Genomic DNA, 27890 nt, shown 5'->3' on the forward strand with positions numbered 1-27890 from the left:
TTTATATTTCTTTGACAATTAGATACCCTATTCAAATGACACTGAATTATGTTTGTTTCATAAACATACAAGTATGATCCAGTCACCAGTTAAGTGCTTAGACCTTTTAGACCTATCAATTCCAGCAAGTGGATAACTCTTCTGTTGCAGTCAATGGGATTTAAAAGTGTTCCATTTTGACTGAATTGCTCTCAAAGAAAGGACAAGTGCTAATGGAAAAAAGTTAACCATAAACAAATTTTTAAGAAATAGCTAAATTGACAAAAGGATTATTTCTGTGTGTTCTCTATCCATCTTTTTTCTGAAGTAATGTAACTAACTACTGCATTTCATTTTTAAAGTTTCTCATTTAGCAATGAAAGTTGGGTCAGTTCAGCTGTTCTCTTTTCACTTGTGCTTCATTTGAATATTTATTCTTCAGACGGCTCATGTGTATCCAACTAATAGAATTTATGTCACATATTTTATTCCCAAGAACAGGAAGATGTTATAAGGGTATATTGACTAAGTATTACTGATAAATTATGCATTTGGCCCTTCCTGAAGTAATAAACAGACTCATTTGAAATTAAGTGTTTTGGGAGTTCTGGAGAAACAATCCTTGATTCCAGACTGACAGAACTATAATTTTAATTTATATTTCATCCAGCGTGCAGACTCACTCAAATCCCTCCTGTACATAGTCAGTTTCATGCCTGTGGGGCAAACAGTAATGTTTTAAAAGGTGCTGTGCTTGTTAACTGGTGTCACTCACTCTCACACACAAACACGCACACCCAAAAAAACACAAAACTTTTAGTGCTTTTTCTAATTGCTCTTCATTACTATAGTATAGTGGTTTTCAAACTGGGGTATCATGACACCCCAGCCTGAAGGCCCTGGCTTCTGCCCCATTAAGGGGCAGGGGCAGGGAGGAGGCAGCAATGTGATCCCCAGGGTCGCATTTCTAAAGGGGCTGCAGGGACTGGGATGCACTCACCAGTCCCTACAGCAGTGTCCTGAGGGTGCGGGGAGCCATGTGCAAGCGCCTGCAGGTTCTCCAGATTGCAGAAAGTGAAAGTGCAGCGATCGTGCTCCACTTGCGGTTTTGCAGAGGTGGAGCACAATCGCTCCACTTTTGCTTTCTGCAGGCTGGGGAGCCCTGCAGATGCTCGTGCAGGGCTCTCTGCAACCCCAGGACGCTCGTGCAGGGACTGGTGAGTGCATCCCAGTCCCTGCAGCCCCCATAAGCGACACGATCCTGGAGATTGCATTGCTGCCTCTCTCCACTCCCCTGCAAGAACTTATTGTGGTTTTCAAACTTCCGGAGAGTTTGAAAACTGCAGCTATAGTACAATTTTCCCCCCCTTTGCAGGTTGTTGTTTTTTTGGGTGGTATTAAAGTTCAGTCAGAGCAGAGAGAGTGGAAGTTCTTCGTGATACTAAACTGTTGCTTACGTCCTTACAGAAACTGTAACTCACAGGACTGGCCTTTCCATGATATTGATTGAGGCAGTCACGTCAGATAGGGGATTGGTGAGGGGCATCTATCACCACTTCAGCTGCTCCTCCTCCTCCCGTTCCTGGATTCAAACTGGATTCTACAGAAAAGGAGCTGTAGAAAAGAGGAGAGTACTCCATACTTCCTCTTTCTCTTTAAATCCAGGAAGGAGGAAGATTGAAAGAGGCGGTGACTGCCATATCACCAGGCAAGGGGCAGCATTTCGCATGGCAAAATATCATACAAGTGCATCTGATGTATCACCTCAGATGCCAGGAAGTCTTGAATTAGTCCTGCTAATTCATCTGCTTCTTCTGCTCATCTGATCTTTACCACTCTTTCTAGATTCCCACAGATGCTTCTTGAGTTAGCTATAGGGCTGATCAGCCCATGCAGCAGAGTGAAGCGGGCATTTTGGAGTGCACCGTGGGCATCCCACACCTATCCATCACCTTCCCAATGGGCTGCTCACCTGCTTGACTCCTGGGCCCAAAGCAGCAGTTCCTACCTCCAGTTTTATCTAAACTCAACTGAGAGCTAACTGAGCTGAGAGTGGCTGTTTCCACCCGGTCTCCAGATGTCTTGGTCATGCAGGAAGAGGCAGTGGTGCTGGAGAATTGGCAGGCTCTTGAACTTCTTTCAGCTTGTGAAGCATTCAGTTCTGTAGCTTCTGCTGCCTATTCCCATTCAGGTATCCAGGCACTCTTGAAAGGAATGGCAGCAGCATCTGGAGAATCAGATGATTCTCAGGCTACTCCTTCTTTCTGTCTGGCAGAACCTAAGGCTGCACTGGGAAGAGGTGGCCTGTCTCCTTGCAACTGAGCGGGGAATAATAGGATTGCATGTGCTCCTGCTCCTCCTCTGGCAGCAAGGAGATACACTGCTTAAGGCATGCTGGGGTTGGATCAGACCTGGTTCCCTCTTCACATCCCTAGTAGTCTACTGTTTTCACTAGCTCCCCAGATAGACCTGAGGAGACTTTGTGGAGTTGAGGGGATTTAGTAAAGCCATTATGTGAAACTCTTTCATAGAGCTCTTTTTGAGCACTCCTGAATGTGCTAGTATTTCATTGAAGCATAACAAAATTACAATCTAAATAAGATGGGGTTGGACGTGTAGTGCTTGATGCTATGTAGATATCTTTACTCAATAGGCTTGGCTATCCTAAGGGTGTGGCCTGATAAAGGACAACATTGTAACACAGAGGAGAGAGTAAGAGGCAGCAAGATGGAAGACAGTTCAGTGGTGGAAAGCAGTAGGCAGTGGTTGCATGGTTCATTTCAGTATAGGTGCCAAAACTTAAGCAAACCAAGTGCAAATTACAGTGCAAAGTACACAGAGATGTTTAGTTGCACTGAAAGAAGCTGTGGGGAAGAAAATGAGTAGATAGGAAATTTAGCAAATCAGGAACTTGGAGATCCAAAAGATAAGGACTATCTCTGACTGTGAAGGTTTGAAAACTTGGTCTTGCTGCAAGGCCTTTGTGGTAAATATTTACCTGGAGAATGGCAGTTAAATGCTAGAATTGATGGGTATATGTAACATTTAACAAGTGGTCATGACATTGTGCTGCCTTTATGAGACATTGTTCTGGTATGTAGTTGTGGGAAGCATACTGTTCAACCTGAGTAGACTCCAGGCTGTCACCAAGATAAAGGAGACTGTGTTACGAGACCTTCTTTTTGCTGATGACTGTGCCCTGAATACTGGATCAGAACAGGAAATACAAGCCAGATGGACAAATTTGAAGCAGCATGTGACAACTTAGGTTTCCTCATCAACACAAAGAAAACTGAAGTGATGTACCAGCCAGCTCCGAAGCCCCAACACCAAGAGCCCACCATCATGGTGAAGGGACAAAAGCTGCAAGCAGTGGACCAATTTACATACCTTGGCAGCGCACTCTCCCGTGCAGTGACATTTGACGTTGAGGTCAACTGCAGAATCACCAAGGCAAGTTCTGCATTCGGCAGACTGCGGACCAAAATGTGGAATTGCCATGGAATAAGCCTTGCTACAAAGCTTAAAGTCTACCGAGCAGTCGTGCTACCTACTCTGATGTATGCCAGTGAGACTTGGACTGTATACAGGAGGCACACTAGGCAACTGAACCACTTCCACACTATGTACTTCCGCAGACTTCTGAGGATCCAGTGGCAGGACAGGGTGCCAGATATAGAAGTCCTCTCCAGAGCAGGACTGCCGTCAGTTCACACCCTGCTGATGAAAGCCCAGACACACTGGGCAGGTTGTGTTTTAAGGATGCCAGACCACCACATCCCTAAACAGCTCTTCTATGGTGAGCTGTCTCAAGGAAAGCAATCTCATGGGGGACAAAAGAAGTGATATAAAGACTCACTGAAAGCCCCTCTCAAGTCCCTGAATATTGACACCACCACCTGGGAAATCCTGGCACAAGACTGATCGACATGGCACATCTACCAAGGCTGTCAGACATCTGAAGCCAGAAGGACAACCATAGCACAAGAGAAGCGTGCACTCCGTAAAGCCAGAGCTGCAAATGCTGCAGCAGTGGTGCCTACACATGTCTGCCTGACATGTGGCAGAACATTCCGTGCTTGTATCGGCCTTATTAGTTACCTGCAGACACACCGTGGACAGTCCACAACCCCTTAGATGTCAAGGTCTTCTTCGAAAACAATGGATGAACATCAGTTGTGGGAAGGATTAACTATAAATGCCAGGTTATTTTCTTTCACTCCCAATATGAGTATTCTTTAATTCTATAGATCAGGGGTCTCCAAACCCCGGCCCAGGGGCCCCGTGGCCAACCTTGTCCCCTGAAAGCCACTGGCCCACTCAACTGAACATGATTGAAGCTGTTCTCCAGTTGTGTCTGGAGGGCATTCTGAGGGCCAAAGGTTGAATGAATGAGCCCATTCATTCAATTATTCACTCATCTAAATTCCATCTCTAATTCATTTATTTAAATTTTTGGCCCTCAAAACTGTGCCAGATATTTGATGTGGCCCTCTGGCCAAAACGTTTGGAGACCCTGCATAGATAATGAAATTAAGCTAACCATGTTGGAAGTGACCAGGTTATTGGTTAATCCTTGCCCTCCTGAATCACAAAGGGTTTTTTATCCCTCTAATATCCAGTGGTGCTACATAGTTCTAAGACTTACAGAAAAGAACGCTATAGGTTCTGTTGAGAATTTTTCTGCCATCCCATGGCTGATGGCCCACAAAAGCACGTGAGAGATTGAGAACAGGGACTGAAAGGGAAACCAAACTATCAAAAGCTAAAGGCAACCACAGACACAATAAGTGATGTCGACTCAGCTACTGAATCCCCCCAGAGTGTATTTCTTTGACTCAAGAAGGTCGTAAGGGATAAGGATGTTTTGGCCCACTGCCCAGGCCCTCTCTTCTTTGCTGCCAAATTTGTTGAGAATAAGTAAGCTACAATTTGTGGCTTAATCTTGTGTAGTATAGTGAATCTGGCACTTATTGCTGAGAACTGCACTGATGAAAATTCTGATCCTATTTTGGACACCGAATCTTCCAGGTTTTTCAGTGTTTCCATTTTCTAAAATTAGATTGCAAAGGGTTATAAACCACCAAGCTATTTCAGAACAGTGTTGACTTTTAGCTTACTGTCCACAGACACAGCATAACTACTTGGAAGTTGGAGGACTTGGCTGTAAATTGAGCTTGACAATTCATTCTCCCATCCACGATACCTTTTTTTTAGGGCATTTGCTGAGTTTCCCCTGGTGAAGATGCTGCTGGGACTCATAGAGCATTATATTGAGAAGCTTGAGGGTCAAGGGTTGTGGTCCAAAACTTAACTAACTCAGAAGTAAACAAAATTGAATTCAATGGCGTATATTTCCAAGTCAACGCAGTCAGGAGTAGAGAAAGAAACAGGTGCCAGAACCACGATGCAAAACATTTGAAGTTTTTTATTTAGGCTTCCTAATTTAATGGAGCAAGCATATTTTACATTCTGAACGCTTCCGACATCATTTATACAAACTGTAATTAGTTCACATAAATAGTCTATCTTTGTATCTAGAATAAAATATAAAAAGAATACTGACCTTAAAAAAAAAGGTATTTGTTTATACATCAGCATTATGCAACTATTTTATCCAATTCCATTGCTTATTTGGAGGGATGGGAGCCACACAGCACAATCCAATGCAGTTCTTCTCAGATATACGAGCTGTAGAATTCAATGGAATTTGTTCCAGGCAATGCCCGATCTTGTCTGATCTTGGAAGCTAAGCAGGGTCAGGCCAGGTTAGTACTTGGATGGGAGACCGCCTGAGAATACCGGGTGCTCTAGGCTTATACCGTAGTCGAGACTGAAGGTTGCCAACCATATGTTCCAGGCAAGTGTGTATAGGATTACATCTAGGCAGCACAACCTTATCTAACTGGAGCAAATCCAAGTGGACTCAAGAAGGTGGATTGAATCCTGGAAGTGGGATTGGATATCAGTGACACTGCTGTCACTGATACTACCCCCTTCTTAGTCTGAATTTACACCACCCTGATCCCACCCCCTGCCACCATGGAATTACCAGCACCAAGGCTTCTTTGCAGGCTGGTGGTGTACACTGCTTGTGGAGCCAGCCCAGCTGTGTGGAATAATAGGCCACTATTATTGCTGTAAAGCACACTGCACTTCCAAAATATTAGTTCTGGCCTTTAGTTCCTTCAGGATTGGATCCTCTAGTGGAGTCTCCCTACCCACACAGGAAAGGGCAGCTTTAGGAACATGGATACAGACATGGATACAGCTTTAGGAACATGGATTCAAATAAATGAGGAAGCCTGTTGCACTGAAGTTTTCTTGTGTGTTGGGGCCAAAAGCATTGACTAATAAATATTTTATGAAATTGGTTGAAAAAGATTGTCTTTGGTCATGTGACCAATACCAGTTATCAGTTCCTGATCATCTACCCATTTTTCCTGTAAGAAATGCCTTTCTTTTAGTAATTTAGTAAAGAAATGCCTTTCTTTTAGTAGTTTAACAATGATATCTCTAGTAGCTAAAAACAATTGACCATTCCCAGTATGGTTAGATGAAACAAGATATCTGAGTATGAAAAGATTCATGTCCACCAGAGGTTTTAAGATAGCAGAAAACATTCCCATCAAACAGTGGTATAATGGTAAATTTAGGTGTGAAGGAGCTCTTTACAACACCCCAAATAGTCATACCCCCTACAAGTATACAACCACCACCAAATGGGCAACCCAATCCTAATAAATCCCTGTATGGCGATGCAGCAGCACTGCTGTGGGCTATGCTGCAGGGTGCAGGAGTTTTTTTGACTGCTGGAGGTCTCTTTGGGGAAAGGGGACATTACTTAATTTATGTCAACTGATCCCAGTCTGTTGGTAGATCCATACTTTGTCCCCATCTTTCAAAACTACTGTCACATGTAGATTTTTATCCCCTAACGCACAGAGACAAGTGGACCCTTTAAGCTGGAAGTCTTTTTTGATGGTTTTACTTTACTACATTGACATTCTGCTCCCAGCTGACCACAGACTCTTCACGTAGCACTGCACTTTAATTTTGCAGTTTTCTAAGTCTTCCTTGAAATGTGGCAGCTTATTAATCTCAATATTGGGGCCCCCTCTTATGACTTGTGCTACATATCTATTAGAAAGACATGTTTACTCTTTTGGCTATATTCTGCTTGGTTTCCCCCCCCCCCTCTTGTTAACACAAAATGATACAACTGTATATAGAACTCCTCCCCAGACATCTAGCGTAAGGTGTTGCAAACACTTGGGAACAATGACAGTTATTTATGACAGTTATTTATATAGACTGTATATAAATATAAATACAGAGAGACGGGAGGGAGAGAGTGTTCCTCTCTAATCTCCTGGCATTTAGTTTTGCAAATGCTTGGGAACTGTGACAGTGTTTCTTTGGAAGCAGTGTGTTTCTCATGGGAGAGCAGGCATATTCTTAAGTAAAGCTATGCGACTATACCACCAATATGCTGTGTTTGACTTCCTCAGTTGCTTGCTGCTTTACCATTAGGCACAAAATGATTGTTTAATGCACTTTGTCTTTTATTATTTGCTTACTGCCTGTTTGAAAGTGCCTTCCTATTTACAAAAGTGTCACATTTTCTGGTTTAGGCATGTCCATTTATTGCAACCCACACAGTTATTTTTTATTGAGGTGAACGATAAGCAGGCTGCCACCACCTATTCAGATTTGGACAATTTCAAATGGAGTGGGAAAACAGTTTTCCATTCTAAAGGCAGTAATACTTTGAGAGATTCTTCACTAGAATGATCGGGATGGAACTGTTGCTTTACTGTGCAAGTTTACATCATTTCCTTCAACATATTAGTCTCTTTCGTTATAGCAAAACCACACATGGGACCATTTGCAGATGCCAATCAAAGGCATAATGGTTCATAAATTAGGGTAACCCAAAAGCTATTATAGATTTTCTTTGAAAGGATATTTGTCAAAGATTGCTTGATGTCCTAATGCCAGTTCTGATGCCTGCCTGGTGTTATTTATATTGGTATGAATTAAGTCTGCATTACTGTAATTAGCTATGCTTTAGTCTGGAGAGAAAGAAAGAAAAAAGTTTAAATAGCACAAGAAATTAGGGCTATTCTTGAGCACTCCAAGAATATTTTTCCTTCCATTTGTCAGCTATCAATGGTTTGCATATATTAAAATATTTGTTCCTTTCTTCAGTGAATTTCAGGCAATTGGCAGATACTCAATTCTGGATTTCTAGATAACTTTCAATGACATGAGTTTTCATAGAGGCACTCCACAGCACCTATCTTTTACCTGTAAGTTACAAGCAATAAAGGAATGTCGGCAGGTTGTGAACTTTATGCATCAGTTTGGGGTTGACACAAAGTAGTTGCACAAATCGGTTGCAGCATAGGAAGCAGGGTAAACAAATTGCCCTCTAGCTCAGTATCCTGCATCAATGACTATATTAAACCACTTTTCCTTCTGTGTCCCATCCCCTTCCAATATGCCTCAGTACCTTTGGCTGGCACAAACATATACTAGTGCTAGCTATACAAGGCTATTTTTTGGCCCTCATAATGCTCCATCAAGGGTTTTGTCTATCCCTCCCAATTTTCCATCGCTTTTTTGACTAGAAAAACTCATATTAGTAGTAGTAGAAGTAAGTTTCCTCCGAAAGTATAATTGTTGTATCAGTAGCTACGCCGTACAAAAGCGGTTCTAATGACTTAGCAGTGTGGCTATATCTTTATATATTGGCACCACACAGACCATCTGATCAGGATGTTGCTCTTTTAAAAATTGCACTATATCGCATAGCAGTAACAGCTTCTCTAAAGTAGGCTAGGAACAAATTCAGCACTTTTCAGAATTGCATAAGGTAGCATATTTTGTTTGAAAGAACCTTCATGCTTTTGTTTAAGGGCAGCGGTCTCCAAACTGGAGACTGCTGTGCATCGGGAAAGGATTCCCCAATGTGAACGGTGCTTAGTTTCACCAGAGAGCTGCTGTTCTGCACTGCCGAGCTCTTGGAAACTGAGCCGCAGCCAGCTGCGTTTGCCCAGATATCGGGGTGCAATGGCTGCTGGAGTGAAGGAACCTGGAGCAGCTGGCTGGGGCGCATTTTTGGGGAGACTGGCAGCATGGAACAGCAACTCCCTGGTGGAACAGTAAGCGTCATTCATCTGGGGGATGGATCCGGCCATGCACTGGATCCAGCTTACAGGCTGGGGTATGAAGATCCTGGTAAAGGTGATAGTTGAAGAAATATCAAAAAAGATTTAGGACATGCAGTTAACAAAATGAAGCGTACTTTGCCTTTCTTTCATCAGAAGCTCCAACTTGTTATTTCTGGATTAAATAGCCTGATATTGGTTTTTATGTTTTAAACTCTTAACTATTAGCTTTTGAATGTAAGAGTATGTTGGAGGTGGAATAGCTTATCTCACTTGTTGAGAATGTTTTTGTCAGTCAAGAATGGCATGTCCTTCTGGAGATGTAAACAAGCTTGAGAGTCTGCCCTTCTCTCAGAGGAGGTTACAAGGCTTAACTCATTAATTAACATGACTGGCTTTCATATTCTCTGCATTAAATTTTTTTTAGAAAAAAACCTCTGCTGAAGGGCAATGTATTACTAGCACTGTTGATACTGTTAATAACAAGTGTGAGGTATACTTCACAGTTATTGTCACAATGCACTAGGAGGGCAGAAAGAGCATGACAGCTAATCTTTTTTTTTTTTAAGTTCCATCTTCAGATGTAGACATACAGTTTGAACTCAAAGAGAATTGCCTGAAGCTTAATGTTATTTAATGCCTATAATACACAGTGAAACAACTCTTCTTCCCCTCACTGAGGTGCGCATACATACTTGCCAGTTCACTGCATTCACCTTTGAAATAATTCTCTGGACAGGTTTTCATATTACTTTCATTCATATGTACGTATCTGACAACAATCCAGAGCTGTGGAATGAGATTGCTTTTACCACATGCTGTTTTTTCACACCACAGGAGCTCCACGTGTTTCTGAAAGAGCATCATATCCTGGTTCTTTCTAGCAAGTTAATTCTAGTCACAAGGTTAACATGATCTTAATATACCCTAAAGATGCTCATGTGGTACACTCATCACTGAGGGATACTAGGAATATTTGGTTGCACATGAACTAAGTGACATAAGCATGGGCTGAGGGATGAACTGGCGAAGCAGCATCCTGTCTTTGCAGATTCCCCTAGCCCGCTGTGTGGTAATGTATGCTTGCCTTCCTTGAAGCAAGATCAAACGTTTTGGTTTCCAACTGGGTAGGGCAGGGATGTCAAACTTGTTTCATATAGAGGGATCAAGTTAGCATTCATGGTGCCTGCTGAGGGCCGGAAGTTACATCATTAAGCAGAAAGTAACATAATTTATGCAGATGATGGCCAGAAATGAGCACTTTGTTCTCACACAGAAACTCATTAGCTGCAAATGACAGAAGAGAAAATGTGCAAATCTTGTTCATATTTTCAAGATACGAGAGTGCCTAATTGTCATGCTGGGAGAGTCCAGTGATAACGGGGGGGGGGATAAATTGCTTCTGTGGGCTCATTTGGCCCACTGGCCTTATGTTTGACACCTGCGGGCTAGGTGAAGGCAATTCCTCTGCAGACGTAGCAAGAGTCTTACACAAGAGTGTGAATGTGAGCATTTCCCCTCCTGCAAGGGAAGCACTATTGCTGGAGAAAATGAACCAACTCACTGGAAAGTGCCCATGTGGACCTGTGAGAATGCAACAGCTGTTGCATTGTTCTTCTATTTGTTTAAGACTTTTTTTGCAGCACAACTATGGCCAGCTTAAGGTTCAGCTTAATGCAGTGAAGAGCAGGACACCTACCTTTTAAACTTTCGTGCTACTTTCCTGCGAGGCAGCTTTCAGATTCGTGTTAAGAGATCCAGGATGGCCATGACAATGTGTTCTGAAACGGAAGGCACCACACATGACAGCCTGAATTAATGCTTGCATTTGGGGGTGGGTGGGGAACATTGCCTCTGGGGCCAAAAAAGTCAGTCACCAGCCCTTGAAGGACTCGTACACCACATTTTCGAAAAAGTGGTTTGTTTGCTCCTAGAAGACTTCAGAATGGGCTTGAGTAGATGCTAAGTGTCATGATGATATTTATGTGTTGATTTTAAATTATTGTTTCCCTGCCTAATGGCTACTAAACCATGAACAGAAACTTGAATATTGATTATAATGTGCTGCAGGCCAGCAAACATACTGAAACCGCAAGTTGTGTCTGTCAGTCCATGGCATATGCTTGTGTGGACAAAGGAGATGACTCTCCATATGTTTGTGCTTACAGCTTATCTGTGCATATGTTTATCTGTCTGGAGATTTGCACTTGAAACAGAATGCAAATCCCCCGTTTCATACTTTAATTATTGAATTCAAGCTGCTTCATGCATGATATTTTTCTTACATGAATGTCAAAGAAAAATGGTACTGTACACCTGTATGCAGTGTCATGTGTGTTTTTATCATGTGCATACATGTTGGGAATCTATTGCCAGTTATGACTTCCCAATGCAGATATAAGTATTGAAAGAGACTTGTGTGAAGTTTTTATTTATGAAGATGAACGCTCTTTTTTCCATATCTCACTATACTGGGGGTAGGGAAAATGGCACACCTGAAGCAGTATTTATTCTCTGTATTTTATGTCATTGTGTGTGAAATGTGTATTGAACAATGTATTGTATGTAAAATATGCTCACGTTTTCAGAGATGAGGTGACTTTTTGTTTTTTAACCATTTTTGAGGGAGTATTTTAAATTTCCTCTTCTAGTCTTACCCCATACAGTATCAAATTATATTGTATTGTCAGTTTTCTCATACTAGATGAGAATTCTGTGATAGATAACTTGATTGGACAGCAGAGGCTCTCTTACTATGTGCTAGGCCTGAACAAGTCCTCCTTTCTTAGGTCACAGGGACTTGGAGCCCAATCCTATCCAACTTTCCAGCACCAGTGCAGCTGCATTGCAGCCCCAAGGTGAGGGAGCAAATGTTCCCATACCTTGAGAATTTCTCTGTGACTGCTTCCCCACCACAGGATGCAGTGTGCACCCCATTGGCTCAGCTGCACCAGTACTGGAAAATTGGATGGGATTGGGCCCTTAGCCTGTGTATATATTTACTTGACAATGAACTCTGTTGAACATAGTGGCCTGTATAGGAGTGTGCTGTTAGAATGTTTGCCCAATTTCCCGTGTCCTCCTCCCAGGGAATACTGGGAGAATATTACAGGGAATAGTGGAAATACTGCATGGGTCAATGAAGATTTAACATTACATTATCAATATTTTTTTCTTCAGATTTGAATTGACTTTCTGCAAACATGCTTATGTTCCCACTCAAGTGCTACATTTTTGTTAGTTTTAAGAATTGTTCAGGTGTTCAGCCACTTATCAGGATATTTATGACTTATGTTTAGTTCTTTGTTGTCCATTCTGCTTGGCAGTGAACTTCTGTGAACTACTCACCTGAGGGAGTTTGTTCATCCTCTTTATCATAAGTCTTGTGAGCTCTGACTTTGGACTTTGACACAGAGTTAGTTTGTCACCAGTCCTCTATATCAGGGGTGGCCAAACCACAGCTTATGAATCACATGTGACTCTTTGACATGTATTGTGCAGCTCATGGAAATATGTTGTTCAGCACCTTTTTGCATCACAATTAATGAAAAAGGTAAATAAGAGAAAAGGTAAATATTTCAAGCTTTATAATTATTTACCAGGTGTAAACTGAGAGTCCACCATATTAAATCATAAGTTTAAAGTTCATGATGAGTGAACATACCATATTTAAGAATGTAAATGCTTCTTAAATATGACAGCTCTCCAACATCTGTCTTGTAGCTGTCAAACATCTGAAGTTTATTTTATGTGACTCTTACATTAAGCAAGTTTGGCCACCCCTGCACTATACTATTTCTTCTTTCAAGATAGGAAAAGCCCCTTAGCTGATCTGGGCCAGGAGATTGAGTTTAATGTCAACTGCAGATTTAAGACTGGTCAGTAGGGAAATTAGGGTTGAAGCTGTCTTTTCCAAAAGCCAAGGACATATTAACAAGGGCATATGAAATCACTCATAAACCAAATCATAGTTTGAGATGAGTTTGCAAACCATGATTACAAGAGAACCCAAATGGTAGCATGATAGTGATACTGCATATGTGATATAGAACTCTAGTTAACAATGGAAAGGAGGGAATTTACTCCAGAGTAGAAAGGATGGAAACACAACACACTGCAAACTGATGGCTCCAAACCATGGTTGTTCAGGAGCCAGTGTTAAGTCTTTACTGGGCCTATCTGAAGATTTTCCTAGTGTGCATTGTACATCATCTCAACACGATAAAACTCTTTCTAAGAACAAATGAAAGCAACCATTAAAAGGTAGAAGTTGGTATAAACCTATAAAGCTTTATCTGCATTGAAATCAGATGCTACCTGTATGCTTCCAAGAGAAAAGAAACTTTCAGGCAATCCTATGGATGTCTATTCAACCCTACTGAGTTTAATGGAATTTACTCCCAATTAATTGTGTGCAGGGCAGCAGCCCTTCCTTCCTTTCCTATCCCTCATTGTAATCCTAGGAAGATTTTGCTGTTTAGTCAACTGCTCTGATTTTTCCTCCTCTCATCATCACCATCATCATCATCATCATCATCAGTTGCAAACATCTGCTCTGGCTCTACTTACTTCTGGACAGATTTGGAACAAAGTGTGCTTAATAAACTATCAACCAAACTCTTGCCTAAATAGCTAAGACCCAAAATTATTCTGTCTCTTTTCCAGAAAGAAAGATAGCTATACTAGAGAACTACAGTAGCACAAAAACCATTAGTCATGCTTAGAACTCTTTTCCAGTGTATCATGACCCAGACTGACTTCTCTCTCTACTGTTTTCCATCATGAATTCTAATTCGATGTCATCCCCGCTATGTTCATCTGCAATGCTATTAGGAATGAGCAATCATTTTAGGAAGAAAAGAAATGGATTCCTAGTAATACCTACAAAACAAGTACAGGTACAGAAGTGTATGTTCCCTTCACTATTTCGGACCTTTTCATCAAATTCCCTCAAATTTCATGGACAATGGAAAGTTTGGAAATAGTGACCCAATGGTGAATCACTTGAGAATCACTTTGTCGATTCAATTTGGGTGCTGATTAAGTCATAAGTAGTGTAGTATAGTAAATTTTATGCATAATAGAATTGAAGAATAGAAATAGAAATAGAAGAATTTTCCTTCATTCTTGTGTGTGTGTGTGTGTGTGTGTGTGTGTGTGTGTGTGTGTGTGTGTGTGTGTGTGTGTGTGTGTGTGTGTGTGTGCGTGCTTTTAATCAGCTTACCAGAGGTTACTTTCTAAATAGCCTTTGTGGTACCTCTAGACCAGCGATTTTCAACCTTCCTCATGTCACAGCACACTGGCAAGGCACGAAAATAGTCAAGGCACACCATCAGGTTTTTGGCAATTGACAAGGCACACCATGCTGCCAGTGGAGGGCTCATATCCCCCATTGGCCCTACTAATAAATGACCTTCTCCCAAATTCCTGTGGCTCACCTGTGGACCACTCGTGGCCACAGCACAATGTTTGAAAATGGCTGCTCTATACTGTACCTCCTAGACTGCAGTTAAAGGAGTGGGCTTTTCCAAAACAATTGCCCTGTTGCATGTGCGAATCCTGTATTGAGAAGTAGTACAAAGCTAAATCAAACAATAATATTTGAATTTCACAGTAATAGAGTAACTACTGTGGGATAACTGCTACCATTACGAACATATCTCAGCAATGCATTCAATGAGTTGGTTCTTGACTTTCCTAGAAACAACTCTTACCACCTGCAGCTGAAATAACTACAGATTTGTTCTCTACTTACTGCTGCTTCAGTTCCTCCCCCCCCCCCCGTTGGTTTCAACTATGTCAAATATTTGGTTGCAAGCTCTCTGGGGCAGGGGCATGTCCTCTTCTACTTTGTAAAGTGCCATGCACATAAATAACTAATGGGTTGCCTGGGTTCTATACTTTGCAACAATTTTAAGTTCCAATACTAGTTAGGATATGAAGAATGTTTCCATACGAGGGAGAGGGCTGTACCACATTCGTAGAGCATTTGCTTGATATGCAGAAAGTTCCAGGTTCTGTTCCTGCCTGCAGAGCTGAAGAAAACTTGACGAAATGTAGAGGTCCCAGAGCTCTGCTTCCACCTGTCCCCCTTGACAATAGCCCTAATCTTCATATATAAGATCTGTGTTCCCTTGCTGAGGCTTTTGTGTACCTGGTGGTGTGATGTGATTGGCTACAGTGTTGATTGGAATCCTTTCTTCAGTTGAAAGGAGGCTTAGTGGATGGATGCATTTGTGCATCTGAGCTCCCCACTTGTATCAGTGGGGGTGTTTTAGCTCATGGCACCTCTTTCAGGTGTGATAGTCTGACTCAATGGGGGGTAAAACCAATTATTGAGCAACTATAGGATTCCTACTGACTTCCATATACCCAATTCCATCCCATTTTTCCTCACAGGTTGGCAGAGTTCAGTTGGTGAAAGATCAATGTCATCGTGTTCTTGTGTTTGTTTTGCTGCCCTGTATTCTGACTGTGTAGAAAAGGTTGGGATCAGTTCTGTGCCGAGGATGCGTCGGAGGCAGCGCATGTGGAAAGCGCTCAGTTTCCTCTCCTGTTGTGAGCGAAGAGTCCATGACTCGCTGCAGTACAGAAGTGTACTCAGGACGCAAGCTCTGTAGACCTGGATCTTGGTATGTTCCGTCAGCTTCTTGTTGGACCAGACTCTCTTTGTGAGTCTGGAAAACGTGGTAGCTGCTTTACCGATGCGCTTGTTTAGCTCGGTATCGAGAGAATGAGTGTCGGAGATCGTTGAGCCAAGGTACACAAAGTCATGGACAACCTCCAGTTCATGCTCAGAGATTGTAATGCAGGGAGGTGAGTCCACATCCTGAACCATGACCTGTGTTTTCTTCAGGCTGATTGTCAGTCCAAAATCTTGGCAGGCCTTGCTAAAACGATCCATGAGCTGCTGGAGATCTTTGGCAGAGTGGGTAGTGACAGCTGCATCGTCAGCAAAGAGGAAGTCACGCAGACATTTCAGCTGGACTTTGGATTTTGCTCTCAGTCTGGAGAGGTTGAAGAGCTTTCCGTCTGATCTGGTCCGGAGATAGATGCCTTCTGTTGCAGTTCCAAAGGCCTGCTTCAGCAGGACAGCGAAGAAAATCCCAAACAAGGTTGGTGCAAGAACACAGCCCTGCTTCACTCCGCTTCGGATGTCAAAAGGGTCTGATGTGGAGCCATCGAAGACAACAGTGCCCTTCATGTCCTTGTGGAAAGATCTCGGCATCACCTGGCAGGACAAAGTTCCAAACAACACAGTCCTGGAACGTGCTGGAATCCCTAGCATGTATTCACTGCTGAAACAGAGACGCCTGCGTTGGCTTGGTCATGTCGTGAGAATGGATGATGGCCGGATCCCAAAGGATCTCCTCTATGGAGAACTCGTGCAAGGAAAGCGCCCTACAGGTAGACCACAGCTGCGATACAAGGACATCTGCAAGAGGGATCTGAAGGCCTTAGGGATGGACCTCAACAAGTGGGAAACCCTGGCCTCTGAGCGGCCCGCTTGGAGGCAGGCTGTGCAGCATGGCCTTTCCCAGTTTGAAGAGACACTTTGCCAACAGTCTGAGGCTAAGAGGCAAAGAAGGAAGGCCCATAGCCAGGGAGACAGACCAGGGACAGACTGCACTTGCTCCCGGTGTGGAAGGGATTGTCACTCCCGGATTGGCCTTTTCAGCCACACTAGACGCTGTGCCAGAACCACCTTTCAGAGCGCAATACCATAGTCTTTCGAGACTGAAGGTTGCCAATACAATAGTTCTGTGCCACCCAGTAAATCAAGAATTACACCATTAATTGGATAGACCAAGGCCTTAGTTAACATTATGAAGTTGCAGCGATACCAACGGTGAATTAATTTTTTTAGCTTAACTGAAATGTATTCCTCTCACCATCTAAAACGACAGCAGGTGAGCTCAATAAACAAATCTCCTGTGATGGCAATATGTCTGTTGTGGTCCAGTAATTTTACATGCTTTTCATTTTTTAATGCAAAACTATTTTTTTTCCACTTTCCATAGTTGGGAATTGCTGTCAGTCAGGGCCTGTGAAAGTAATAATAATAAAGGCTGGATGAGAGAGAGCAGGTACAGCTGTTATGCATCTCTGCTCTTTGAGGATGTGATTGCCTTGGAGTGTTCTTGGTCCCTTTGCTACATCGGTTATGACTAGGGACATTCTTACCAATTCCATCTATAAAGGTAGCTTAGATCTGTCCTCTCTAATTTAGACTTTGGTAATCTTGAGACTTAATCATTCTGTTGTGTTGTCCACGTGCTGTTTTCAGACCTTATAGCTGGTGCAGGATTGGAATGCTTGCTTCCTGAGTGGGCCATGGTGGTTTCACAGTTGGAACCTGTTTTCTGTTCATCTTTGCATCACCTCCATTAGCATGATGGCCATAATTGTGCTATAATGAACATAATAATGGAGCTAGTCTGAGCTTGCCATGATCGGAACTGTTTCAACTCATTTGGAAACATTAATTTCCATTTCCCTGCCTCTCATGGGAAACCTAAACATAGCTGAGAGCAACACCTTAACTATCACACTTGTAGAACAAGTTTGAATCTCTCTCAGCGCAATCCTATCTTGTGCTGGAATCCTATCTTGTGCTTTATCCAGCACAAGATAGGGGCCCAAAGTGGTTTCCCAAAACTCTTCCCCTTAACCCCAGGTAAACCACTGCAGCCCCAATGGGTCTCCTTGGACTTGCACCACCTCAGGAATGCTCAGGTATGGGGGCTAGGATCTAGCATATCTGCCGGTCCCAGCCCTACTTCCTGCTCCCCACCGGCCCGCCTGCCCCCAGAACGTCTCCTCCCTGCCCTCCCCAAACCCTTGCATTGGCCAAGTTTGACTGACACAAGGTTCCCCTTGCAGGTCGACGCGGAGGCTGAATTCAGCCTCTGCAGGCCGGCGCACATTCCTGCACTGGCCCAGTCGACTCTCAAGGATGCGCAAACATGCCTTATGGCACATTTGCAACCCTCCTGGGCCAGTGCAAGGGACTTGTACCGGCCCAAGGGTGCATTAAGATTGCACACTCACATGATTTGCCAGAATATATTGCAGATGCAATATAAGATTTTCTGTTTAAGGTGCCAGTTCGGTTGCTGAGATAAGGATGATGATATCATCATCCAGCTTCAATTTTCACGTATGGATCATGCACAATTAAATATATAAATAATTGAATTCATTTGATAATTTCAGTTAAAACTAAAATCATATTCACAATTATAATTAGACATAGTGAGTAGAATTAAACCCTCATTCCGTACTTACTTATGTTCAAGTCTGGCCCCTAATATCATCTGAGAATGCACTTTTGCAAATACTACTCTTTATGAACGTTGAGAGGGTGGCAGTAAGACACAGGACCTTCTCTGTGATGGCAACACAATTGTGGAAACCTCTCCTCTGTGACTTAAAATCTGCCCACTGCCCAGTTAACACTGAAGACTTTTTTGTTTAGATTGACTTTTTAATATGTTGAGCGATGGGGGTTTGTTGGGGTGTTTTCTGTTCCATGGCTGCTTATTGCCTACTTTTATTATGTGCTAATCAGCTTTATAAAACACTGGTCATGCTGCTGTGCTTTAAAGATTTATGCTGCTATTTTCTGAGGGTTTTATTTGCTGTGGATTGTTTGGACTATGCCACATGCTGATACTTTGTTTTTACTGGTTAGTTTTACTGTTGTCGTTTTTCATTATTGGGGTTTCTCTGTTTCTGTTGATGGTGTTTTTAATATGGTTACTTGCCTTGAGCATCATTGGGAAAGGCGGGATACGAATCTCTTAAAGTAAACAAGTGAAATTTCCTTTTCTCTCCATCTGTGTCTCTTGTTTCTTGTTCTGTTTTTATTCCATACAGTTGATTTACTCGCCTTCTACAGTTCTGCCTCTGACTGTGACCAATTTCTCTGTATTTTAGGCACTTCTTGTTCAAAACATCTTCTGGAACAACTCCTCTCTTCAGTAGTTCTTCCCCTGGATACCCTTTGACCTCAGGAACGGTTTACACACCGCCTCCCAGACTGTTGCCTAGAAATACTTTCTCCAGAAACGCGTTCAAGCTGAAGAAGCCCTCCAAGTACTGCAGCTGGAAATGTGCAGCTTTGTCAGCGATTGCTGCCGCAATATTACTCGCCATCCTGCTGGCCTATTTCATAGGTAAGTCTGTGTTTTGCAAAATCAGACACGAGCTGCTGAGCCGCTTCACTTCCTCCTGCTGTGCCTCGTTATACGCATTCTCAACTCTACCAACAAGTAAAAATTTAACAAGAACAATTGTTTCCTTTTCTTAGATTATTGTGGGGAGAAACACAGTTCCAGGAGATGGATGTATTCAAATTTAATTTAAACTGGATATTTTGCATTTGCTTTTTAATTTATTTTTTGTCCTCTCTAAGCTTTCTTGATGGCTTGAGCTATCAAACGCTTTAGTAGTAAAACCTTCCAGTTTACCAACTTTGCATTGCTTTAGGATCACTGCCTGTGTTTGTTGGACCGCATCACCTCTGTTTATCAATTTTAGACATTTTACCAGTGTTATATAATTTGGGGGGAAAGAATTACTTTGTGGTGAGAGTAGAATGTTTCTGTGAACACATCTTCTATATATTCCCATGTGTAGGGTTGCATACTTCTCCCATGTCTCCAAGTCAAGACTGGCCCACTTCAGAAACATATTCATAGTGAGCTGGAATACCATTTTTATTTTTATTAGTCTTGTTTTGCTTCCCACACGATGACTGGGGCTTTTCAGCCAAACTCAATGTACATAAAGCCTCTCTTTAACTTTTGTTCTCATTCTGTCGTGTCATGCTCTGTGGGACTGATTTAGCTGTGGGACTGATTTAGCTGTACTCCTTCATTGTTAGATTATGTGTTCTCTTTATTTCTGAACCAGTTTCTTCCTTGCTACTATTGTCTCCTTCTGGCACTGAGCTTTCTTTTAAAAGTGTCTTCAGATGTTAAGCCTACTAAATGGATTTTTCCACCTCCACCGTAATTTTAAAGACAGCCATAAATTTGCAGATTCTATAGCTTCCTTTATTTTTCGCAATCTTCACTATTTCAATGTATAGGAACATAGTTCCAGTTATTGAAGGCATACAAACACGAGTTAGAGAGAGTGCAGGCAGCAAATTATATTCAAAATAACTTTCATTTGGGCCATATTGATACATTCCTGACATGTGTGGGGCAAAGATAAAGGGTGAAGACTCTGATTAGAATTGTGAATGGTGGATAAATTTCCCTTAATTAGAAGAACAACACCATTAGCTGTACAGTCTTCAGTCTTGGATTAATCTACTTGATAAAACAACACATACATTGTTTAGCATGTTTGACTATTTATGAATATAGGTATGAAAAGCTGATCAAAGGCAGGTCTCAACCTGCTCAAGGCTGTTTTAGGTCCCATGTCAGCTGTTACATAAGAACATAAGAACAGCCCCACTGGATCAGGCCATAGGCCCATCTAGTCCAGCTTCCTGTATCTCACAGCGGCCCACCAAATGCCCCAGGGAGCACACCAGATAACAAGAGACCTCATCCTGGTGCCCTCTCCTGCATCTGGCATTCTGACATAACCCATTTCTAAAATCAGGAGGTTGCGCATACACATCATGGCTTGTACCCCATAATGGATTTTTCCTCCAGAAATTTGTCCAATCCCCTTTTAAAGGCGTCTAGGCTAGACGCCAGCACCACATCCTGTGGCAAGGAGTTCCACAGACCGCCCACACGCTGAGTAAAGAAATATTTTCTTTTGTCTGTCCTAACCCGCCCAACACTCAATTTTAGTGGATGTCCCCTGGTTCTGGTATTATGTGAGAGTGTAAAGAGCATCTCCCTATCCACTCTGTTCATTCCCTGCATAATTTTGTATGTCTCAATCATGTCCCCCCTCAAGCGTCTCTTTTCTAGGCTGAAGAGGCCCAAACGCCGTAGCCTTTCCTCATAAGGAAGGTGCCCCAGCCCCGTAATCATCTTAGTCGCTCTCTTTTGCACCTTTTCCATTTCCACTATGTCTTTTTTGAGATGCGGCGACCAGAACTGGACACAATACTCCAGGTGTGGCCTTACCATAGATTTGTACAACGGCATTATAATATTAGCCGTTTTGTTCTCAATACCCTTCCTAATGATCCCAAGCATAGAATTGGCCTTCTTCACTGCCGCCGCACATTGGGTCGACACTTTCATCGACCTGTCCACCACCACCCCAAGATCTCTCTCCTGATCTGTCACAGACAGCTCAGAACCCATCAGCCTATATCTAAAGTTTTGATTTTTTGCCCCAATGTGCATGACTTTACACTTACTGACATTGAAGCGCATCTGCCATTTTGCTGCCCATTCTGTCAGTCTGGAGAGATCCTTCTGGAGCTCCTCACAATCACTTCTGGTCTTTACCACTCGGAAAAGTTTGGTGTCGTCTGCAAACTTAGCCACTTCACTGCTCAACCCTGTCTCCAGGTCATTTATGAAGAGGTTGAAAAGCACCAGTCCCAGGACAGATCCTTGGGGCACACTGCTTTTCACCTCTCTCCATTGTGAAAATTGCCCATTGACACCCACTCTCTGCTTCCTGGCCTCCAACCAGTTCTCAATCCACGAGAGGACCTGTCCTCTAATTCCCTGACTGTGGAGTTTTTTCAGTAGCCTTTGGTGAGGGACCGTGTCAAACGCCTTCTGAAAGTCCAGATATATAATGTGCACGGGTTCTCCCGCATCCAAATGCCTGTTGACCTTTTCAAAGAATTCTATAAGGTTGGTGAGGCAAGACTTACCCTTACAGAAGCCATGCTGACTCTCCCTCAGCAAGGCCTGTTCATCTATGTGTTTTGAGATCCTATCTTTGATGAGGCATTCCACCATCTTACCCGGTATGGATATTAGGCTGACCGGCCTATAGTTTCCCGGGTCCCCCCTCTTTCCCTTTTTAAAAATAGGTGTGACATTTGCTATCCTCCAATCTTCTGGCACCATGGCCGTTTTGAGGGACAAGTTGCATACCTTAGTCAAGAGATCTGCAACTTCATTCTTCAATTCCTTAATAACCCTTGGGTGGATGCCATCAGGGCCCGGTGACTTATTGATCTTTAATTTATCAATGAGGTCTGAAACATCTTCTCTTTTAACCTCTATCTGACTTAACTCCTCGGTCAGGAGGGGCTGTTCGGGCAGCGGTATCTGCCCAAGGTCTTCTGCCGTGAAGACAGATGCAAAGAACTCATTTAATTTCTCTGCCATCTCTAAGTCTCCTTTTATCTCCCATTTCCCTCCCTCACCATCCAGAGGGCCAACCGCTTCTCTGGCGGTTTTCCTGCTTCTAACATATTTGAAGAAGCTTTTATTATTCCCCTTAATGTTGCTGGCCCACCAGCAACATTGTTCCAAGTTTACTTAGGACAAGTGGGCTGGAGGTGTTAGAAAGTGGTATTCAGATGGACAACTCTGAAACAGATGGTATTCTCTAACTTAGGAAGCATGTGCCCCTCGATACATTGTGATGCTGAAGTACAAGAAATCTTCACTCGCACTTGCACAAGAGTTCGTGGAACAGCTCTTGTCATTTCTTCCTCCCATTCAGTGCTTTGGATCCAAGCCAACATATAACCCACCCTTGAACTCAAATAGCCACATTGTACTGCTGAGCCATGAACTTGGCAGGACTCAATATTTAATTAACACATTTTGTAATTGTATTAGATGGAAATAGAATATTTCAGGAGAGGGATCAACTGTTTCATGGGATCAGTTACTAAACTCCCACTAACTGGGGGTTAGATGGAAATAGAATATTTCAGGAGAAGGATCAACCGTTTCATTTGGAAAAGAAAACTGTTATTTTGGTTGAGGAGAGAAAACAAGTGGAAAAAAATATTAAAGGTGAAAGCAGGGCTGACCCAAGATCTTCTGGTGTCTGAAGCAGCATATCAAATGATACGCCTCTTACCTGGTGATGGGTCAGGTTTTGCTTCTCCAACTCCCTGGATTAGAAGAGGGAGACAAATTGGAAGCGGAAGTGTGGGGGGAAGAAGAGTGGTGGAGACCCTCTAGCCCACCACTCTCTTCACATTTCCTTTTTTGCTCAAACCCTCCCCCCCCCTCATTTTCCAGTCCAGGGAGTGTGAGTAGGGGGAGAAGGGAGGTGGTGGGTGGACAGAGGCAGGTGCTCCCTACCAACCTGCTACCTGAGACAATCGCTTTAATCGGTCTAATGGGTGGGCCAGCTCTGGCTGAAAGTTGAAACCATTTATGGAGCAGATTTTGTTGGGGTTTTTTTTTATAGATTCTGTAACTGGTCTTTGCCTGTGCATCCTCTCCATTTTCTTGAATGAAATCAGCTCAGATTAGTAGCAGTTTTACATATTTATCAAGAAAGCAGCTATCAATTCAAGTACAAAAAACAGCCTGTTTTTATGGGGTTCCTCAGTGTGACTAGACTTGTGTATTCTGCTAATATCATAAATTGCACCTTTATATTGTTGCATTGTGTCTCTGTAAGCATCACCACAGAGTGTCAAAATCTTGTCACCATGTTGTCATGATCTTTAACAAAACTGCAATGATAACAGGATCCATTGTAGTGTTTGTGGAGGCTATAGGATTTAGGTCCAGCCTAAGTAAAAGAGGAACTTAAAATAGTGGGTCAGGTGGCAAATCCAGTAAAAGGCACTCAGTGGTGTTCTTGATATATAAGAATCAAGCATCTATGACAAGTTCTATTGTTGTCCTATCTTTACACTTCATAGCTGGAGCAGAGATGAAAGCATTTGTCAGTTAAATTAGGTTTTAGTTCTTTCCTTCCATGCCAAACTAAAAGAATTAGAAAGTCACCTTGTCATTTTTCACTGCAGTAATTCTCGCCAAATATAAAATGCCATGTTTTAAGTGTTCTCTAAACTACTCTGACTTCTGTCAATCTGACTCTGAGCTTGGAAAATCATCAGGCCATCAATATGTCAGTATGTTAAAAGCGTGGTAATTTTGGGTACTTAGGGTTTCCTTTGGAAACAATAGAAGTATTATTTTCTAGGAAAGCTAAAAGCCTGCAATGTATTTAAAGTTGTTCGACTTGAAAATTGATATGTTGAGACTCATACTGATGAATCTTAGAGTGCCGAGATTATTTTGTCGCCTTCCATCATGTGAAATAGACCAGATCTTGGGAAAATAAAAGGAAAATGACAGAAAGAGATGGTGACGATGGGATGCTTATATAATAACCTTAGTGTGTGTACAGAATATTGCAGTTTATTCACTCTCTGTATTTTTTCTGCAAGATATTATTAAATATAGCCATTATTCACCTCTAGTATACAAATATAATTGATAAGATATATATCTATATATCTGTATCTTTTATATATATATAAATGATAAGATAAAATTATTTACACTGTCTTTTAAATTAATCATTACTTATGATTGTCCCATATTGGTTTATACAGTGCTTTGACTAAAGAAGATATTTTTAACCTGCATATTCCTACCATCTGTTATGCTAGCACAGTAACTCGTAAGACCAAGCTAAAAAATACCATCACTAGTATGAGTGGGTCACAACCATGTCAAAGTCTAAGACCTGAGATTTGACCATGCCATTGGTACTTGAATATGCATATTATCCAAGGCTACCTTCCTACAACCCAGGGTTACAAGCAGGACCAAGCCAGCCACGTTCAAATTCATAGAATCATTTTGTGAATTAGAGAGAGAGGTCTCAGCCACCTTGAAGGATGTGGTTGTGAGATTGCTCCGGAAAAAGCCCCACTTGGCTCTAGAATATTGTAAGAACTATGAACTGGTCAATAATATTCCATTCCTGCTGCTTGATTTGCTATGCTATTTGAGGTATAGTTGGATGAGATAGTGTCTGGATTAATTTCTATCTGTTTTCAGACCTGATTTTTGGCACAGAAATTGCCTTGATTACTCTGAAGGACAGGGGAAAAATGACTGACAATTCTTCTGGACTTCTGCGTGGCTTTCAATACCATCAGCCATAATACCATTATGGATAGGTTATCTGGGATAGGTGTTAGAGGCATCACTTAGCTGTGGATCTTCCCATACCTGGGTGCTGATTCCACAAGGAATCAGACACCCTGTAGCACTGCTAACTGGGTAAGAGGCACTCTTTCAAGTGGGTGCTCTTCTTTTTAGCAGTGGCAGAGTAACTGGCCCACCTCACCCCAGCAGTGCCTTTTCTAGTGGCTGTCTGCTGGTGTTCTTTTGAATCTTTTTAGATTGTGAGCCCTGTTGGGACAGGGAGCCAATTGTTTAATTTTCTCTGTAAACCGCTTTGTGAACTTTTAGTATTAACAATTTCTTTTAATTGATATTGTAAACCGCCTTGTATTTGTATTCCTAGCTTGAGATAGGTTTAATTCTTAACGTTTGCAGATTTATCATTCATTGGCACCCGTTAATTGGTCTAGAGATGCTGGAAAATGTTTTAGCAGAAAATGTCTGAAGGGTTATACAGACATGAAAGCAGTAGGAATATCTAGTTCTGTGAAAAATGGGCCTCTATGTGACCGGAATGAACTTTGGCTGGCTGCTACCCTTGGCATCTGTATTACAAAGATTGCAGTTGGATTTAGCTGAAGGTCAAGGTGAGTGATCCAATTAAATAGTAAATCTAAGAGGGTTTTTTTTTTTTTTGGCTCTGCCTATAGGTTAGAATAAGATGAGAGAGTGCTAACATGGCTGAAGTAGTGACCTTATTTTTCCATGTTGTGTTTCTCCTGTTACATATTCTCTGCCCCTGCTAATGTTTACTTAAGGTGGAAATGGGTATTTGAAGCCCAGCCTGCCACTGGCAGCAACAGTAGCAAAAGGGATTGTGACATTGGTGACAGGAATATCAGGAAGCTCGATGTTGGGCTGTTATAATATCACCACCAGCCACCACCCCCCAGTAGTGAGAGAGGTGGAAAGAAACAGAAACGTTAAGGAAGCAACAAGAAATGGCGAGCTGAGAGTTGGTTAATAAAGCCCCAGGAAAAGAGGTAGCACAGGTTGCACATTCACTTATTTGGATAAGAGCATCAGTTTGCAAGTCTGAGCACCTGATTGTTCCTTTTTCAAGAGTCCTCTTTGGGAAGAAAGGTTTCAGGGGCCTCCATATCTTGGTGGCTGTGTGATTGCATCGGTTTTGTCTACAAGACACTGAGAAAAATCCACCAACGGGGATTACAGTTCATTCTGCTCAGGAAACCACAAGTTCAGCTTCTGTGGTGGTGTGGGAGAGATCTTTCCTGGAGTAAATCTGCAAGGTGGCTACTGGGCCTTCAAAGGACACTTTCACCAAATATTATGATGTGCACTGCTGAAGCAGGTTTTGGATAAAGGGTGCTGCTGCGATGCTGATTCCCTAAATGATTCCATATGATTCCATATGGCGCATTACTGCTTTACTACATATGGAGAGTTAATCATGGAGTCCTGGGAGAAAAGTGAAATACTGTAGCTACTTTGAAATTTTGTTTTCTATGAGTCCTGGAAGTTGTTCCCCCACCACTGCTTCAGGTCATCTCTTTGTTATTTTAGGCTTCCATCTTCACTGTACATGTGGAGGTGATAGTTACAGACTCCTGTGATGAGTCCAGTTGTCCTGTTCTTTTCTCTTCTGTGTTGTGTTCCACTGAGTTTTGTAGACCCCTTTTTCTGCCACTGTACAGCATCCAACTCTGGTTGTTGCTGTACTGGTTCATACGTTGAAGAGTTCTACTGATTTTCCAGTTCAGTCTGAGAAATATGGACACCTCTCTCCCTCTGAAAGGAGAACCTGTAAAGTGAATGGCCTTGCCTACTAACCCAGAAGGAGGAGAAAATCCAAAAAACAATGGAGAATGAATGGATTACACTGCATTCAACAAAAAATATTAACATTTGAACATGTGTATTGCAAAAGCATTATATTTCCGAGTAGGCATGGAATATTAAAGAAGTATTTTAAGAGCCTTCGAGAAAGCACCTGCAATTTTCAAGAAGTGCCCTGAGCATCTAGTCTCTTGTGCCGGAAACATCAGCCTTATGTGGTCATGTTTTCGCAATACATAGATTAATTTTAGTGCATGAGTGCATGCAGGGAGCCTTTCCCTCCAGCTATCATCATCTCGCTGTTATGCCTTCTTCAGAACCATTACAATGAATTCCTCCCCTGTGGCCACTTTGGGACACTGGCTGGAAATTCGTTGCAAACTTTATCTCACAAGGGGTTATTGCCTTAGTAAATATGTTCATAATACTTCTCCTTTTGATTACACTTGTGATGCAATTGTCAGTCCTCTCTTGCTTAGATTACATAGGTGGCTCTTTTACAGCCAAAGTTAATGAAAACTTACACTAGACTATGTCAGTTCTTTCTGAAAACTGGATGATCGATTGGCATGCTGCTGTTTTACAAGTTGATTTAGTAAAACATTGAAAATATATGTAATAATGATGGCTTTCAATCTTATTTCTGCGCACTAGGGAATTGCTTCTGAATTTGGAAGAGCTTTATCTTTGCAAACACTTATTCAATCACAATCCCAAATCCCAGCTTCACAGGAAGACAGAGTCAAGTTGCCAGAATTGATAGCAAAAGCAGTACTATAGGGTATAAGTAAGGATTTGGAACAATGCCGCCCCTTGCTTAGATGATATAAATAACAGGTTTATTTTTTTTTAATTAAATTGCTTCAATTACGGCAGTAGTGATGTT

General features: G+C 42.2%; 1 protein-coding gene across 3 annotated transcripts in view; it reads left to right on the forward strand.

The window, feature by feature from the left end:
• Nucleotides 1-27890, forward strand: part of TENM2 (teneurin transmembrane protein 2) — an 831585-nt gene that overhangs the window by 558442 nt on the left and 245253 nt on the right. For all 3 annotated transcript variants that reach the window (XM_066618094.1, XM_066618096.1, XM_066618097.1), the window contains one exon: nt 19092-19330. In XM_066618094.1, the coding sequence (XP_066474191.1) occupies nt 19092-19330 (239 nt within the window). The remainder of the gene's footprint in view (nt 1-19091; nt 19331-27890) is intronic.

Source organism: Tiliqua scincoides, chromosome 2 (assembly GCF_035046505.1).
Source record: "Tiliqua scincoides isolate rTilSci1 chromosome 2, rTilSci1.hap2, whole genome shotgun sequence".
Classification (NCBI taxonomy): domain Eukaryota; kingdom Metazoa; phylum Chordata; class Lepidosauria; order Squamata; family Scincidae; genus Tiliqua; species Tiliqua scincoides.